General features: G+C 36.1%; 1 protein-coding gene across 2 annotated transcripts in view; it reads right to left on the reverse strand.

Moving 5' to 3' along the window:
- Window positions 1-705: 705 nt before the first annotated feature.
- TRIM33 (tripartite motif containing 33) overlaps window positions 706-14,983 on the reverse strand; it is a 62,601-nt gene continuing 48,323 nt past the window's right edge. The window contains exons 13-20 of one of the 2 annotated variants that reach the window (XM_081112545.1): window positions 14,290-14,353; window positions 12,159-12,318; window positions 10,719-11,068; window positions 8,301-8,424; window positions 6,653-6,727; window positions 4,566-4,718; window positions 3,052-3,102; window positions 706-2,973 (exon numbers count right to left, since the gene is read on the reverse strand). In XM_081112545.1, the coding sequence (XP_080968671.1) occupies window positions 2,761-2,973; window positions 3,052-3,102; window positions 4,566-4,718; window positions 6,653-6,727; window positions 8,301-8,424; window positions 10,719-11,068; window positions 12,159-12,318; window positions 14,290-14,353 (1,190 nt within the window). In that variant the 3' untranslated portion in view covers window positions 706-2,760. The remainder of the gene's footprint in view (window positions 2,974-3,051; window positions 3,103-4,565; window positions 4,719-6,652; window positions 6,728-8,300; window positions 8,425-10,718; window positions 11,069-12,158; window positions 12,319-14,289; window positions 14,354-14,983) is intronic. The other variant, XM_081112546.1, reaches the window with a different exon arrangement.

Raw genomic sequence — 14,983 nt, forward strand, 5'->3', positions numbered from 1 at the left:
TCTGCGGCCGTGCAGAGCATGACCCACAGTCTAGCGGTTTGGAACACACACATGCTTCACCTTATAAAGTAATTCCTTCAGTGAATCAGCTCAGCTCAGCGTTAAAATATCCCAATGTAGGCCAGCGGAACAGACTAAGGAACACTTTATTCTTGGTGTTCTCATAGCAGATAGGAACTGAAATGTGGCGAAAACTTTGCAAACCTTTAAGGAAACATTAACATCTCCAAATCTAAAATACTGCCTTTCAAGGAAGAATACAAATGTGAGAGTATAAAAACAAACAGGAACTGATATACAATGTTTGTCTTTTTAAAACATAATAGGAAATCATGTAAGATTTCTGAATATCAAGTTAATACTTTTGAACAGTTATATCAGTGCACAGATCAGCTTAGTAACAGTGATCAGTGTGCAAAAAAAGCTTTAAATGAAATCTAAAGTGAACAACTTCATTTAATGGTGGTTTATGGACAGCTATTAATTAATGGTACTTCCTCAGCAGTATGAATTATCTTGTTAACAGAAATGGAGCCTATTAAATGTTGACAATAAAGTGGCTTTTTAAGAACCAAAGAACCAATCTTAAAATAAAACAAAGGGGATAAACCCCATCTAACATGGTAATATCTTTAAGAGAACACATTATCTTTTAAGGCCCCAAGTATTGAGAAATAAATATTTACTTAAAATTTTGTTTCTTCTGCCATTGGTAGAAAGTATTTATGACTTACTATCTAATAATAGTGAAAGAGAGCAAACAAAAAACATTAGACAAAATGAAGCTGTACGGCTAACTCTCCAGTTTTCAAAAATGTGCCCTTAGGTATGTCTCCTGATAATGAAATCACAAATATTATAGGAAAGAGGTGAATAAGCACAGATAAAAGCATTTTTTAAACAATATTCTCCCTCTTATCAGAAAACTCTTCTTTAAAATTTGAGCAAGATGAGTTTGAAATATGTTTTTTTAAATTTACAACAAAACTGAAAGAGAAGCCAAAAGGAAGTTAGAGAATGAAATAAGTCAATAGCAATGACAAAATCAATACCATTAGAAGGCTTGAATCATATTCATGTTTACCCCCACCACTTGTTAAGAAAAGAACAACAGCCCAAAGGAGTTTGCATAATAATTTCTTTAAAGCACTTTATTTTATTCAATATGCACTAAAAAATATTTACCTCTTAGACAATTATGTCAAATAATTTTTCTGAGTAACCTGTCTGAACTGCTTCAGCTGGATTTTTTAAAAGGCAAACGATTTGCCACAAATCTGATATCTGAAAATATCTAATGGAGAGTCTTCTATTTTGGTCACTTTGTATTCTAATGTGTCCATACAAAAGTAGGACTAAAATTGTTAATCCAACAAAAGAGAAGCCTGTATACAGTCTAGACACACATCTTGGACATGAGCATCACAAATGAGAAGAAAAATGAGACAGAGCCAAGATGGTGTATCTGCCTCGGGTGCTGAAATCAGGATTAAAGGTGGGTTACTCCAGGAACCATTCAAGTGGGGATTGGCTCATTTTCAGGATTTACTTACAAGTCTCTTCTCTGTCCTTTAGGCCCCAGTCCATGCAATGTCCCACTTGGTGGACAGATGAGTAATCTAACCCCACCGGGTTTATTTCAATATTTTGATATTTTAATAATAAGCTGCTTCTGAAGATTTTCTGAGAAGTCTGTTCTCTATTAAAATAAGATAGAACCTCAAAATATGAATGTGAACATTAGAAATAGACAGCATATATTACAAATCCATTCTTGATAGGAACATTAGTAAGAATACACATTAGCTTAAAAAACAGGCTCAGCAAATGTTGCCGATCTGCCAGAAGTTTTAGTTCACTATTTACAAATAAGACAAAGTGAAATACAGAAAATGTTACACATTTGGTAGCTGACAGATTACCGTTTGCCAATAGTGGTCTATCGGAAACTGACATGAAGGAAGACGGGTCAGAGCCAGCTATCCCCTCCTCAATCCAATCTGAATACACAAAAACTAGGCCAATAGTCAACATTCTGCCTTTCATGGGAATAACTAGGAGCCGATGATTTGGTTGAGAGATGCAGTCTGTGGGCATGTTTTCTGGGAATGATCACTATAATTACATGATCTCCTACTGAACAGTTACCATATTTATTTCAGTAGACCATTAACGCTGATTAAATAATGGTCAATGGTCATGTTCCCTAGACTCCAAGTATGAACAGAAACCTGTTGAGTTCTTTAAACCAATATAAAACCTAAGGCCCAACAGCATCAAAATGAGAGAAAATGTACGTGTGTGACTCAGTGCACATCCGCACCGACATCGAAAATGTCAGCTTGGACGAGAAGACAAGCCAGTGTGTGTGTGAGGGAGAGGCACCAGAACTGTTTGCTAGCTGTTCGCTGTGGTCCAGAGACAATGTATCAAGTGACATGACCCGCACGTATTTATTTACTTATGCATCCAGCATCCTGCACCAGTCAAACCACATAATCCACATCTGCCGATTCTAACAGTCAAAACTCTTCAGTAACAGGAATCTTCAAAGTAGTTCACTTTTATTTTTACTTTTAATGGTGCAGAGCTGTCTCCCCTTCTTGACAAGAATGTGGTTTCTGTCCATTGTTTCAATCTAATACTGTGTAAAAGCTATCAGTTTCTTCAAGGAGGTGCCCCCACTGTAGGCAGAATTTTCCAGCAACACTTAAGTGTTTTCGCTCTCTTTTTAAACAACTGGTTTAAGTTCGTGTCTTTTTACTTTATGTGTATTGGTCTGTCGTCTGACTTTAGGCGTTTTCTGCGGGGCTGTATAAAGTCTTCATCAGAGTCCTCAGTTACCTCACCATCATCCTCGTCCTGCTCAAACTCTGGCAGAGGTGCGAAGGTCCTGTCTGAGTAGATCTCTGTGAGTTTATCTTCAAAGTACAACGCAACTGCTTTCCCTGCCTGAGCTACTTCTGAATCAGCCTGCAAGCAAAAGATAGGATATTCACCTATTGGTAATGCATATTCCTTCACCAAGTGTGCATGGTCTGAAAAGCTTACCTTCAAATTAATCTCTTGTGTTTCTGCATAAACTTGAACAACTCTCATCATCTAAAAAGGATACCAGAGTCAAAAAAAAAAAAGGGAAATTATAAATCCTTTCTAAAATTATAAAACTGCACAGGACTGGCGACAAGTCAGCCATACTAGGGATGTCAGATTATAAGTGCGATGACCAGATTATAAGTGCTTCCTAAAGTTTTACAGAACATGGAACCACTTTCTTTACAAAGTTCTAAGACTGAAGCTACCGTGAAACCTCAATAATTATCTCAAATTCTGAATTACTGGGGTTAACCTAAATAGAAATTGGTCAGAATATATCAATCTATTTAAGAGAAACATATCTGTAAGATGAATAATTTAAGAAATGTTGCTTTTAAAAATCTGCCAAACTTTCAACAAACCACTTAATCAGAATGCCATCTATATGACAATTAGTTAATCATAAATTATTTAACTATTACTAAAGCAGAAAAAAATGGGCCTTCTCCCTGGCAAATGCTAGCTATAGTTCATGAAAGCACATTTATTTAAAGTAACCTAAGTGCATTAGAAAACAAGACAAAACCTTGGGACTGTATTAATTTTAGTTTTACTGTTCTCTGTGGCATACTGCTATTGAGGTGACTAGACTTTTCACCTAGTAAACTTTTTAAAATTTTTTACAGTCATCTAGATGCTTCCAGAAGCAGCTATGAGTAAATTTTAAATGATTCAATGTGATTTATTTTAGTAATAGTCACATGGCACCCAATTTTTACCAGTAATTAAGATAAGACTTTAGTAATAAAGTAATCCTTTTTAAAGATTTTATGAATTCTCATCCAATTCCATTTTCTCCTGTAATAATGAAAAATTTCCTTAACAAAGGCAACTTGACTTTTCCCAAAGATAACCAAAATTATTTCCTTAAGGGAGGTATGTGTGTGTGTGTGTGTGTGTGTGTGTCACATTTCTTTACAAGATATGGATACAAATCCTTATCCTCATAAAAATACAAAGCCAAAGTTAATGAAAGTCACATTGCTGAGATCCAAAAACTCAACATTATATACTCTGGGCTACTGTTCAAAACGAGCCACCAGAGAGGTGTTGCTGATTTTAAGGTCCTACATTTATATGGTCAATAATAAAATCAAAGGACCCTGTTACAAATGTCTTTCTTCAATGTACTCAATGTACCCAAAATTTAGGCTTTTATAATAGTTTCCCACAAAACATACTTAACTAGAGACTACTTTCTATACTTAACTCCTCAACTTGTTCAGGAAGGGATATTTAATAACATTCCTGATTTATTATGTTTAAGTATACACTTCAAATCATACACAGTAAACTTTCTTTTTTGGAGCTGTAGATGACAATTTTACTCTTGACAGAATTGAAGCAGAAAAAGAAATTTTAAATCAAATTAGAAAAATCACTTGGCAGGAAAAGCAAAATCCAAACAATAAAACCAACAAACAAATAAAAACTAATAATCCCAGACTACAGTTTGGAAGCTAACATACTTCATTAAACCTTTCACAGTTCTTGAAGATCAAACGGACGTCAGCCACAAAGTCATCTGGGACTTGGTAGTGTTGGGAATGTTTTTTCTGCAGCTTCTTTTTCACGGTAGATAAATCCATTGGTTTCTTTATAATTTTATAGTAGTTTGGTATCTAAAAGAGCAAATAAATATGGCTAGATAAGGGTTCTCCCAAATGCCAAACTGTTTTTAATTTGAAAATCCATAGCATCTTAATTTTAGGGGGAAAATGTATTGACTAATGAGTCAGCTACTTGAAAATTTGGGGTATAGTGAATGTACTGTTTATCTTTGGCCCCAATTTTATCATGAAAATCAAATCATGTTCAGAATATGTGGCAGGATCCATGTTATGAAGGCCCCTAAGTTCTATCTTTAAGAAGTAAATTTGAAAAGAAAGCAAATAGCAAGGATAACCAGTCACTAATGTAAAGATACAGGTAGCTCATCAGAATTTTATGATTCCTGAAGAGGTTATTTTTAAATAGGAAAGGGAAAATGGTTACAAAAGGTATTATTATTATTAGAACATGATATCTTTTAGAGGACTTAACTTTTTATCACAAAGTACTGTGGACATAGCAACAGAGGAAGAAAGATTGGAATACCGCCGCCCCCCCGCCAAAAATAATGTTTAACCACTCAGTGGTCATGCTGGGAAGTTCTCGCCCCGACTCTTGGCCAAAAATTTGTATCCTCGGGAAATAACTAAACATAGAGAAGCTTTTTCAATAGTTCATGAAAAATAATTTGAAAGTCACTTTCTCATGAACTTAAAGACAAGACAGACCTACTAATATCAGATGATTACTATTTGCACAAAACATATTCCTTGTGTCTAGACCAGTGGTTCTCAACCTTCCTAATGCCGCGACCCTTTAATACAGTTCCTCATGTTGTGGTGACCCCCAACCATAAAATTATTTTCGTTGCTACTTCATAACTGTAATTTTGCTACTGTTATGAATCGTAATGTAAATATCTGATATGCAGGATGTATTTTCATTGTTACAAATTGAACATAATTAAAGTATAGTAATTAATCACAAAAACAATATGTAATTATATATGTGTTTTCTGATGGTCTTAGGTGACCCCTGTGAAAGGGTCATTCGACCCCCAAAGGAATCGCGACCCACAGGTTGAGAACTGCTGGTCTAGACCTTCTGTGCTGTAAAATTCATTTCTGAAGCTATTCAGTACACAAATCTACTATTCAATATTGTATAGCACATCTGGTATTCAGTAACATCTCAATTCAACAAATGTTGGCTAACAAATAAAGATGTATAGCATAGTCTCAGACCATTTATGATGCACCAAGCACATCTTATGTTCCTTTTGCTATGGGATGTCGGAGGCAACGATTTATTCCTTACTAAAGTCCCCTTTAAGTTAAAGAATATTGACTTGCAAAATTTTCCCAATCTTTTCTTAATCTTGACTTTTCATAAAAGAGGGCTTATAAAGGCAGAGCCAGTATAAAAGATTAAATTTTACATGTTTATTCAAATACATAGATTGTTTTCTCCCTGACCTACAGAACCTAGAATCGTAGAACTAGAATCTTAGAAATAATTTAGTCCAATACTCCCACTGCACAGTTTAAAGAGTAAAGGCAAGAATATATGTAATTTTCCCAGTTATAAGGATGGCTAATGGCAGAACTGAGAGAAGTTGTCTTCTGACTCCTAGGTTCAAGATTATTTCCATTATACCTATTACCCCTTACCTTAAAGGTACAGAGGACATGGAAATTAAATTCACTACATTTCCATCAGAGCAACAAAATCTTTAAAAACAAACTCCAATTTTAACTAGTGGACCTCATATCCACTTGGCCCTACTAAAATTTCTGATTAATAAGAAATATTTAAAGTGCTACTAGGTATGATGCTAAAACATTTACCCAGGTTACCATAGACTATATATCCCTTGAAAGAACCCAATGAGGGATGAAATAGTATTAGAAAACTTGAGCCTTGGAGAGGTTGAGGAGAGTCTTCAAGAAGCTGGAGTTTTAACAGAGGAGTCTTCACCAGGGTGGTACTAAGGAAAACAACTCACCGAAGCAGGAACTGGCTCCTGGAATTCAATACTTAACTCATGACAATAGAGGTAAAGCAGAAGACGTTCACATTTCTGGCCAAAAAAAAAGGTAAGAAATCCCTTAAGTATTTTTTGCCTAATAAGATCTTCTTGAGAATGAGTTTATCATTATAAAGTACTAGAGGTCCAGTGCACAAGATTCGAGCACTCGGGGAGGTCCCTCAGCCCGGCCTGCGCCCTCTCGCCGTCGGGAGCCCTCGCAGGGAGCGGCTGTGAGCCAGGCTTCTGGGCTTCTGGCTGAGCGGCACTCCTCCTGTGGAAGTGCACTGACCACCAGAGGCAGCTCCTGTATTGAGCGTCTCCCCCCTGGTGGTCAGTGTGCATCATGTCATAGTGACCGGTCATTCAGCCGTTCAATCCATTTGCACATTACCCATTTATTATATAGTATTACTACTACTAGCTCTCCAACTAAACTTACACCCAAAGAAAACCGCTTCGTTTCCCGTTTAGTTTTGAAACTATCTTCTGTTCTACTTTAAATGCACTTATCAAAGAGAGTGCTTTTGTTCTTATCTGATAACAAAGGTAATTTATCTACTATTAATGCAACTATTTATACACATGGAAGAAGTCAGAAAAGCAACATATAGCATTTTGTACAATAATTTATAGATTACTTAGTAATCTATAAATTATTGCTGTTGCTACTCGTGTTGTAACCCCCTGTGGCAGGCCAGACATGTTTTTAATTCCTTTCTTGAAATTATTCCACTCAGGTTCAAAATTAAATAAAAACTATCTATCTTCTCAACCCAACTCTAGAATATTTTTAAAAAATGAGAAATAAACTGAAATGCATTTTACCTTTAGTTTTCATTTGCTTAAATTTCTTTTAAGTTTGTACATTCTAAACACATACCTTCTCTTCATAGATAGTGGAGGGGGGATTTTGTGAAGTATATACATCAGATTAGAGCCAAACATAATTAACCACAGAACTATGTGAAAGGTATTTTTCTATGAAGATCAGACTATGGACTGCATGAGCAGAAATCCGACTGAAGTGAGGAAGAGGATTTTGATTCCATTTTTAATACAATGGGAAGCTGTTCAAGGATGTTAAGCAAGGGAGTGATAGCCCTGTTTACATTTTTAAAAAGAACGTTATGAACAGTACAGAAAATGGACTGTAAGGGGGCAGGAGTAGAATCAGAGGGAGTCCAGTGAAGAGATTATTACAGTAGTGCAGATGACAGGCTATGATGGCTATCTCATAAAGTAATCATTAGGGGAAGTAAGAACATAATATTATAAAGTCACTCCTGATTCTTTTATTTCTCTCAGATTTCTGGCTTGAGCAACAGAGATAATGGTAATACACTGGGGGAGAAGTACAGTTTTTATGTTGCTATCTATTGCTTTTGCTTTTTGAAGAAGAGAATTAAAAATGAAGATTTTGGTTGAGGCATGTTCAGTATGAGAAAACTGGGTATGAGTCTAAAGCTGAGGCTAGAGATAAAGATTTCAGAAGTCATCAATATATCATCAGATGGAAAGATTAAAAAATGAAAGTGTATCAGGTTACATGTATATCACACTTAAAAAATGTAGAGCCAGACAACTACAGAATCCCTAATAATACACCAACTGATTTCACACTTACCCTTTGGTCCACAGGGCTTAATCCCTGTGCAGTTTTCCCCTTCTTACTATGTTGCAAATTGTCGCAATCATATTCAACTTCTGGTTTCCCAATATCTCTGCAAAATGTGCATATCCAGTCCCCACTAAAGAGGAAAACAGACAATTAGTCCATATAATGACAACAAAACCCATTCTAGGGAAGCTAATTCCCTAGAGGTTAAGACTCTAGAGGTTAAGACTCTAGAGGTTGTTTGTTTTCTCTCGTTTCTATTTTTTTTTTTCATAAAGTGAAATTGTATGATAAAACTTTCCCCAAATTTTCCCAGTCATTCTTCAATTGATTACCTTCTGGAAGGCAATATAAGACCAGTATCTTGGCATTCAATAGGTCTTCTCATAGTACAAAGCTGATGGGCAGTATGCAGCGTAAGACCAATTCTCAGACACCAGTAATCACAATGATCCCGTATTAACAAACAAGAAAAGAGTACAGGACATGGGATTCCTCAGGTGTCCTGTACTGTTCTGGCATGTATTAAACATGACAAAAATAAAACAACTATTTGTTCATGGCCAGTCAAAAGCCTAGACTCACACGCATACACACACATGCACACGAACACGCACGCGCACACGAACACGCACACACGCACACACACACCCCCTTACAAATACAAGCACATGCACATATCCACCTTAGTTTTCAAGTCTGCTCAGTCCATCAAACCATAAACTCCAGTGAGTCAGGCACGTTCACTCTCCTCCTCCCTTACACACATACGTAAAGTCTACATCCTGAGACTACACTACTGTGTGCCAACAGCTTCGATTCCCCCCAAAGCCTCTGCCTTTGATGGAAGGCATTCAGTGGCAAAATTCTAATGTTCCAGCAGATGTTACTATTCAAAGACAAGAAAAATATGAAAAGCCTTCATTTCAAGGCCAAAATGCCAATACTTTTCTCTTCTAAAAGAGTAAAGAAAAAGAAGGCCCTTATGGCATCTTTGGCAAATGACTATGCCTCCTAAGATTTAAGTAAGAATACAATTCTTCAGAAAAATATTCTGACCGTTTTTATATCCACCAGTGTTCTAAGCCAAAAGGTTGAATTTTTCACATTCAACTAAAATCACTGTTTCTCAGAAATCTGAGAGGAAATGTAAGCTTGTTATGTGTAGACAGGAAAGGTGAGTTTCCTCAAGAACACCAGTTTACTTTCCTTTAAAAGAAACCCAGGGTAAGGGCTGGGGAAGAGGAAAGACAGAAAGAAGTATGACTCAACTTATGATCTCTGAAATCAACTGAAGCTGAAACTGTGAACATAAAATGTTAAAGAAGAAAAAGAGCTCTTCTAAAACCAGCTACCACTTGTAGATGTAGACGATCCCTAAAAATCTGTGAGCAGCCCAAAGTAATCAAGTTAATTAGTTCCCTACAGAGTTATAGCTAGACTACGTTGTAACCCGCCCAGCACATCTATTCCATTGCATGAACTGGCCTCTCAGCTTGCCTTGGGTGCTCAATGACAGCTGTTTTATACTTGAAACTAGATTTAGCCGACATGGGGTCCAAGGACAATGCTCTTTATTTTATCCCCAAATCATTTACTTTTAAATAAGTAATTCAGTAATTGTCTATTCAAAGTTAATGACTAAAAGACATTTCACCTAGATCCAAAGAAAAGCCTGAGAAGTCTGCACACAGTGCTTCAGGCAGGCAGAACCCATTAACTACTTCCAGTGGTCAAGAGAAAGCTGTTTCTAAAAATATTCACAACACTGAAAGTGTTTTTACAAGGAGTTTTTTCTTTAAAATGTCTTCTGAGAGCTTTCAGACATTAAAAAAGTTTGGGTTAAAATTTAATATAGTTGTCATAAAACTAAATAGCATTCAGAAATAAAATAATTGTAGAACCTATTAAAATTTATGGCAATAGCCCGGCTGGTTTGGCTCAGTGAATTGAGCATCGTCCCATGCACCAAGAGGTCACTGGTTCGATCCCCAGTCAGGGCACATGCCTGGGATACAGGCTCAATCCCCAGTAGGGGGCGTCAGGAGGTAGCTGATTGATGTTTCTCTCTCCCTCTCAAATTAAAACATATATATTTTTTAAAATGATGGCAATAGATTTTAAAAATTAACTTGAAGAGGAAATCTGCCCTTGCCCCTTATAATTAAGAGTTTTATCTAATTTGTTTACATTAAATATAAACTGAAGGCCAGGAAATAATCTACACTTTATCATTAATGCGGCAGCACTTACATCTTGGACAGTTTATTGTTCAACTATTAGTTTCTCTAGAAGGTAATACCAAAGGAATAGGCCCGTTTTACTATATATGCAATGGTTAAGAAGGCCCCCTGCCCTAACTTTCTGGTGGGTTTGTTTGTTTGTTTATAAAAGTAAACATCAAAAAATCAATTATTTCACTGGTACCTTGGAAAGCTAAGAAGTGTTGGAACATGACAAGTTAGATGAAAGACCTTTGGACATTTTTCACAGCACAAGAGATCCCCTCCATTTTGGCAGACAGCACACCAATCTTCATTTGGGTCATCATCTTTGCTGTTGCCATCTCCTCCCATCCTTGCCGACCTGTGCATGAGGCTTCGAATTGAAGACTTTCCATTAACAAGGCTGCTGAGCCCTGACTGTTTGCAGCTCTCATTCGTATCTGTAGGCTCAGTTTTCACATGGTTTTCCACTCCTGGTAATGCATCCAACTCACTCTCTAGATGCAGGTTGGTTGAGAGAGGTGGTGTCAAACTACTCTCAGGACTGCTCAACTAAAACAAAACAAGGACAACCTCTTGAAGAATCATTTAATCCATTATTGTTAGCTGTGTGTGTGTGTAACCTTATGTTAACATGTATACAGATATACTGACCTAACTTAAAATTACTTTGGAAATCATATTAGTGACATAAAGGAATGAAATTAACCCCAAATTTATTTAGGCATGTTAATTTGTGATTTTAGGGAGCAGTCTCCGAAATATTGGTTCACTCAGATAGTAAGGAAATTAATTTAACAGCTAAGCACACTGACTGGGAAGTGAGCATAGGGTTATACTTTTCCTAAAGAGAGTTGATGTTGGTGTGTTATTTTTCACTCAAGAATCTACTGCAAAGCTTTTGAGGAGCATTCTTCTGCCCACTTATTCTACAAATGTAGGAAGATCATGACAATATAAAAAAGAATCTTTTAACCTGTTTTGGAGGTACTTTCCAGATTAAGTTCTGGATGAAGAGGTGATACTGCTCCAAACCCATGGCTAAATGTGCTGCTCTCTAAACCTACATACAGTGCATTCAATATACAGCTCGAACTAAAATTTCTATGTGCCAACCACACAGAAGCCCAGGCAGGAAGAAAAAAACCAAGATAGAAATTTCTAAACAAAGAGACTTGTGCCTTCTTTCATCCTATATTATAAATTCTATAAAGTGTCCCATCTGGGAACTCTAAAATGGGTAATAATTCATAAGCTAAAGGCAATCTTCCCCCATCACAAAACTCTTTGATTGTTAACTTCTTTCAAGTCAGCAGCCTTAATTCTGAATGTACAGGTCCAGGCAAATAGCCAAGGGTCATTTGTGGCCTGAGATGATTAAAAAATTCAGAATAAGATAGAATCTGACTTAAAATCATGGCAAAAAATACGACCAATTAAAAATAAAAAGATTAATTTTAAATGAATCTTTGGTATGATTCTTTTCTGATCAGTTACAGCTAACATTTAGAGACACTGAGTTAGAAAAAGAGATGACTGGCTAGTACCGGCGCAGAAATGCAAGCGTAAGTGCGTGGTCAGGGCAGCCCTGCTCAGTCTAGCGCGCGGAGGGGGAGGGTCCCGGCAGACCCGGCGGCTTTACCATGCAGGCACTCCTCCGGCCGTCCTCTGCCTTCTCTTGCTTCACGGCTCCTGAAAAGCTACATATTTCGTCTTCGGTCCCAGGTTCTTGCTTGACCTTCACTTGATCGGACTTGAAACTAAGACTTGTCTTCTCAGCAGTTCTTCCTGATGACCCACAGCTAATAAAAAAACAAGAAAGGCCACATATGTTTGACTGTGTGGTGTGTATAAAAATAATGTTCATTAATGTGAAAGCAACAGACAATTTATTAATTTTAAGATAAGATACTTCATAATGTTGTTAAGAGGAGTGTGGTATAAACTTAGCTTCCAATTCTTAAAAATGTAAATCAAACTTTCAGAAGATCTTAAAAACACATGTTATGTTCTGAGGCACTTACAATACACCAGGTAAGAAGTCTAGTAAACAATCATTTTCCCTTCTCTCTATAAAAGTAGTTTTAACTCTTCTCTACCCCCAAACATCTGAAGAAAATAACATCAACAGTGGTTCATGAAGCCTTCTCAAAGGAATTGCTAGTTTAGTTTTTACGGGCAGGGAATTGGGAAAAGAGGATAACAAATAGTAAACAACCTAGAATGTCCTTATTTGAAATCAATGTCATGACACAAGACTAATCAGTTATACCTAGAACACAAAGCAAAACCACTGGCAAGAGATGTGAAGAACTGGTAAGACTGTATTACTTCTAAGAATGAACACCTTTTTTTTCACTCAATTTATTCTTTTCTTCTAAAAGTACTGATTATTAAAGTATAATTAAAAAGTCAAGCAAGTGTTTGAAAGGACCAATCTTCAAAATGCATGTGCACTCATGCATACAAAAGAATCTTATAACGTAAATCTTTCTGGCATTATATTATACTAAATTATTTAAACTAAACAGTAAAAGTCAACATTACTGTATTTTATCTTAAAACACACTCTCTCCCACCACCCCCATTTTCTTAGTTCTGTCCACCAAAAAGGCATAAAAAACAATAATTCAGTAGTAATGAGTATCCCTAGTTCCTAGAAGACTGTCTCCAAGCACCATTTCTCACTAACGTGGCCAGATTTCTTAGAGAAATGGCTGATTCCAGTTCTGAAGCAGGTAATGTACAAGATGAACCTGGACAATCATTTTATAACAACAAACAAGGAAGCCTTCAGAGGTTGCTGGGGTCAGACTTTAAAAAGCTCTGACAGGCCAAAGATAAAAAAACTTTAAGCATCAATAAAATAACATCTACAATGGTTTGGATCATATAAAATATATTTAAGTATATGAGTTCATAAAGTTAAAAATAATAAAACCACTGGTCACTGTTGAAGGGTGCTGGGAAATCAACTCAATAAGTAAATAGAACGAATCTATTCACTCAGCTTTTCCCATAACCAAATAGTTGATGGCAGAAAGTGTCTCTTTACAGAATTGTTTAATAAACAAAGAAGGAATAATACAATAATTCAAATGCATCATTTTTCAACCAGTAAAAAAGGAGTTAGGCAATGATCATTAATGATCGCTTTCACAAAACAAATAAAACCCGACCAGACATTATGTGACCCTTATGGGAATACACAGCACCACTACCCTTTCCCCCAAATCAAACCTGAATCCAATCAAACCACCTGACCTAAATACAATATAGAGAAAAAACAGCAGGAAATGTATTTAAATGACAAAATGGATGGAATGCTATAGGAAAAACAATACACCTCCTCACATACATTGATTCTGACTTCAACATATATATCGGTGGCAATGTAAAGGTATTTATGGGAAATTTTAAAAGCTATTTATGGGGAAATCTGAACATTTAACTGTATCTCTAGTAATATTAAAGAATTATCCATTACATTTTTTCTAGGTGTGATAATAGTTCTGTGGTTATAAAATTTTTAAATCCTTGTATTTTAAGTGATATATTCTGAAATAGTCACAAGTAAATAGGATATCTGAGATCTGTTTCAAAATAATCCAGACCAAGAGGGAATGAACAGAGAATTAAGATTGGCCATAACTTGGTGATTATTGAAGCTAGATTGTAAGTATGTAAGAGTTCACTGTAATATTCATTTTTTAAAGTATATATTTGAAATATTCTTAACAAAAAATTGTACCTATTAATAATGTAATACTCACCTGCCTCTGCTGCCAGTACTAGACGTACTAGGGGGTCTCACAGGAGTGTGAGAACTGGATAAACCTGCAAATAAGTCAAAATGAATATTAATACAGGTATGAATATTCAGAATTCTACCTACTAGTTACAGATTCCAAGATCATCATAATACAATTTAGCTGCCCTGGCCAGATAGCTCAGTTGGTTAGAGCATTGACTGATAAACCAGGTTGTGGGTATGATAAGTAGGACAACAAATCAATCTCTCCCTCTGTTCCTCCCTCCCTTCCTCTATCTAAAATCAACACATAATTTTTTTTTAATTTCCTGAAAATCAGACCCAGGCTTAGCCCAGAAGTCAGGTATGGCATTTGTAATCATTGGCAGACCTCAACCAGTTTCTCTCAGATGAGCACCATCCCCAGAGCCTCACAGCAACACGATCGGATCAATGAAAACTGACCAAGAGAAAGCTATTTGCCGTCTTTCCCTACGTTATCTGATAAATATACTACTTATATTCCTATTATTTATTCTTTTTTTTTCCAGAGTTCTGGAATAATTAAACCTCAAAAATTAGATGACTCAAAAAATCTATTAATGATGCATCTCATGCAAAACCCACATTTAAATTTGAACTATTCTTTCTCTAGAAATAATGAGGTAATCTGTTTTAGTAAGAAAAAAATAACATCTAATTTATACCAGAAAAAT

Source organism: Myotis nattereri (genome assembly GCF_964212035.1).
Source record: "Myotis nattereri genome assembly, chromosome: 18".
Taxonomy (NCBI): domain Eukaryota; kingdom Metazoa; phylum Chordata; class Mammalia; order Chiroptera; family Vespertilionidae; genus Myotis; species Myotis nattereri.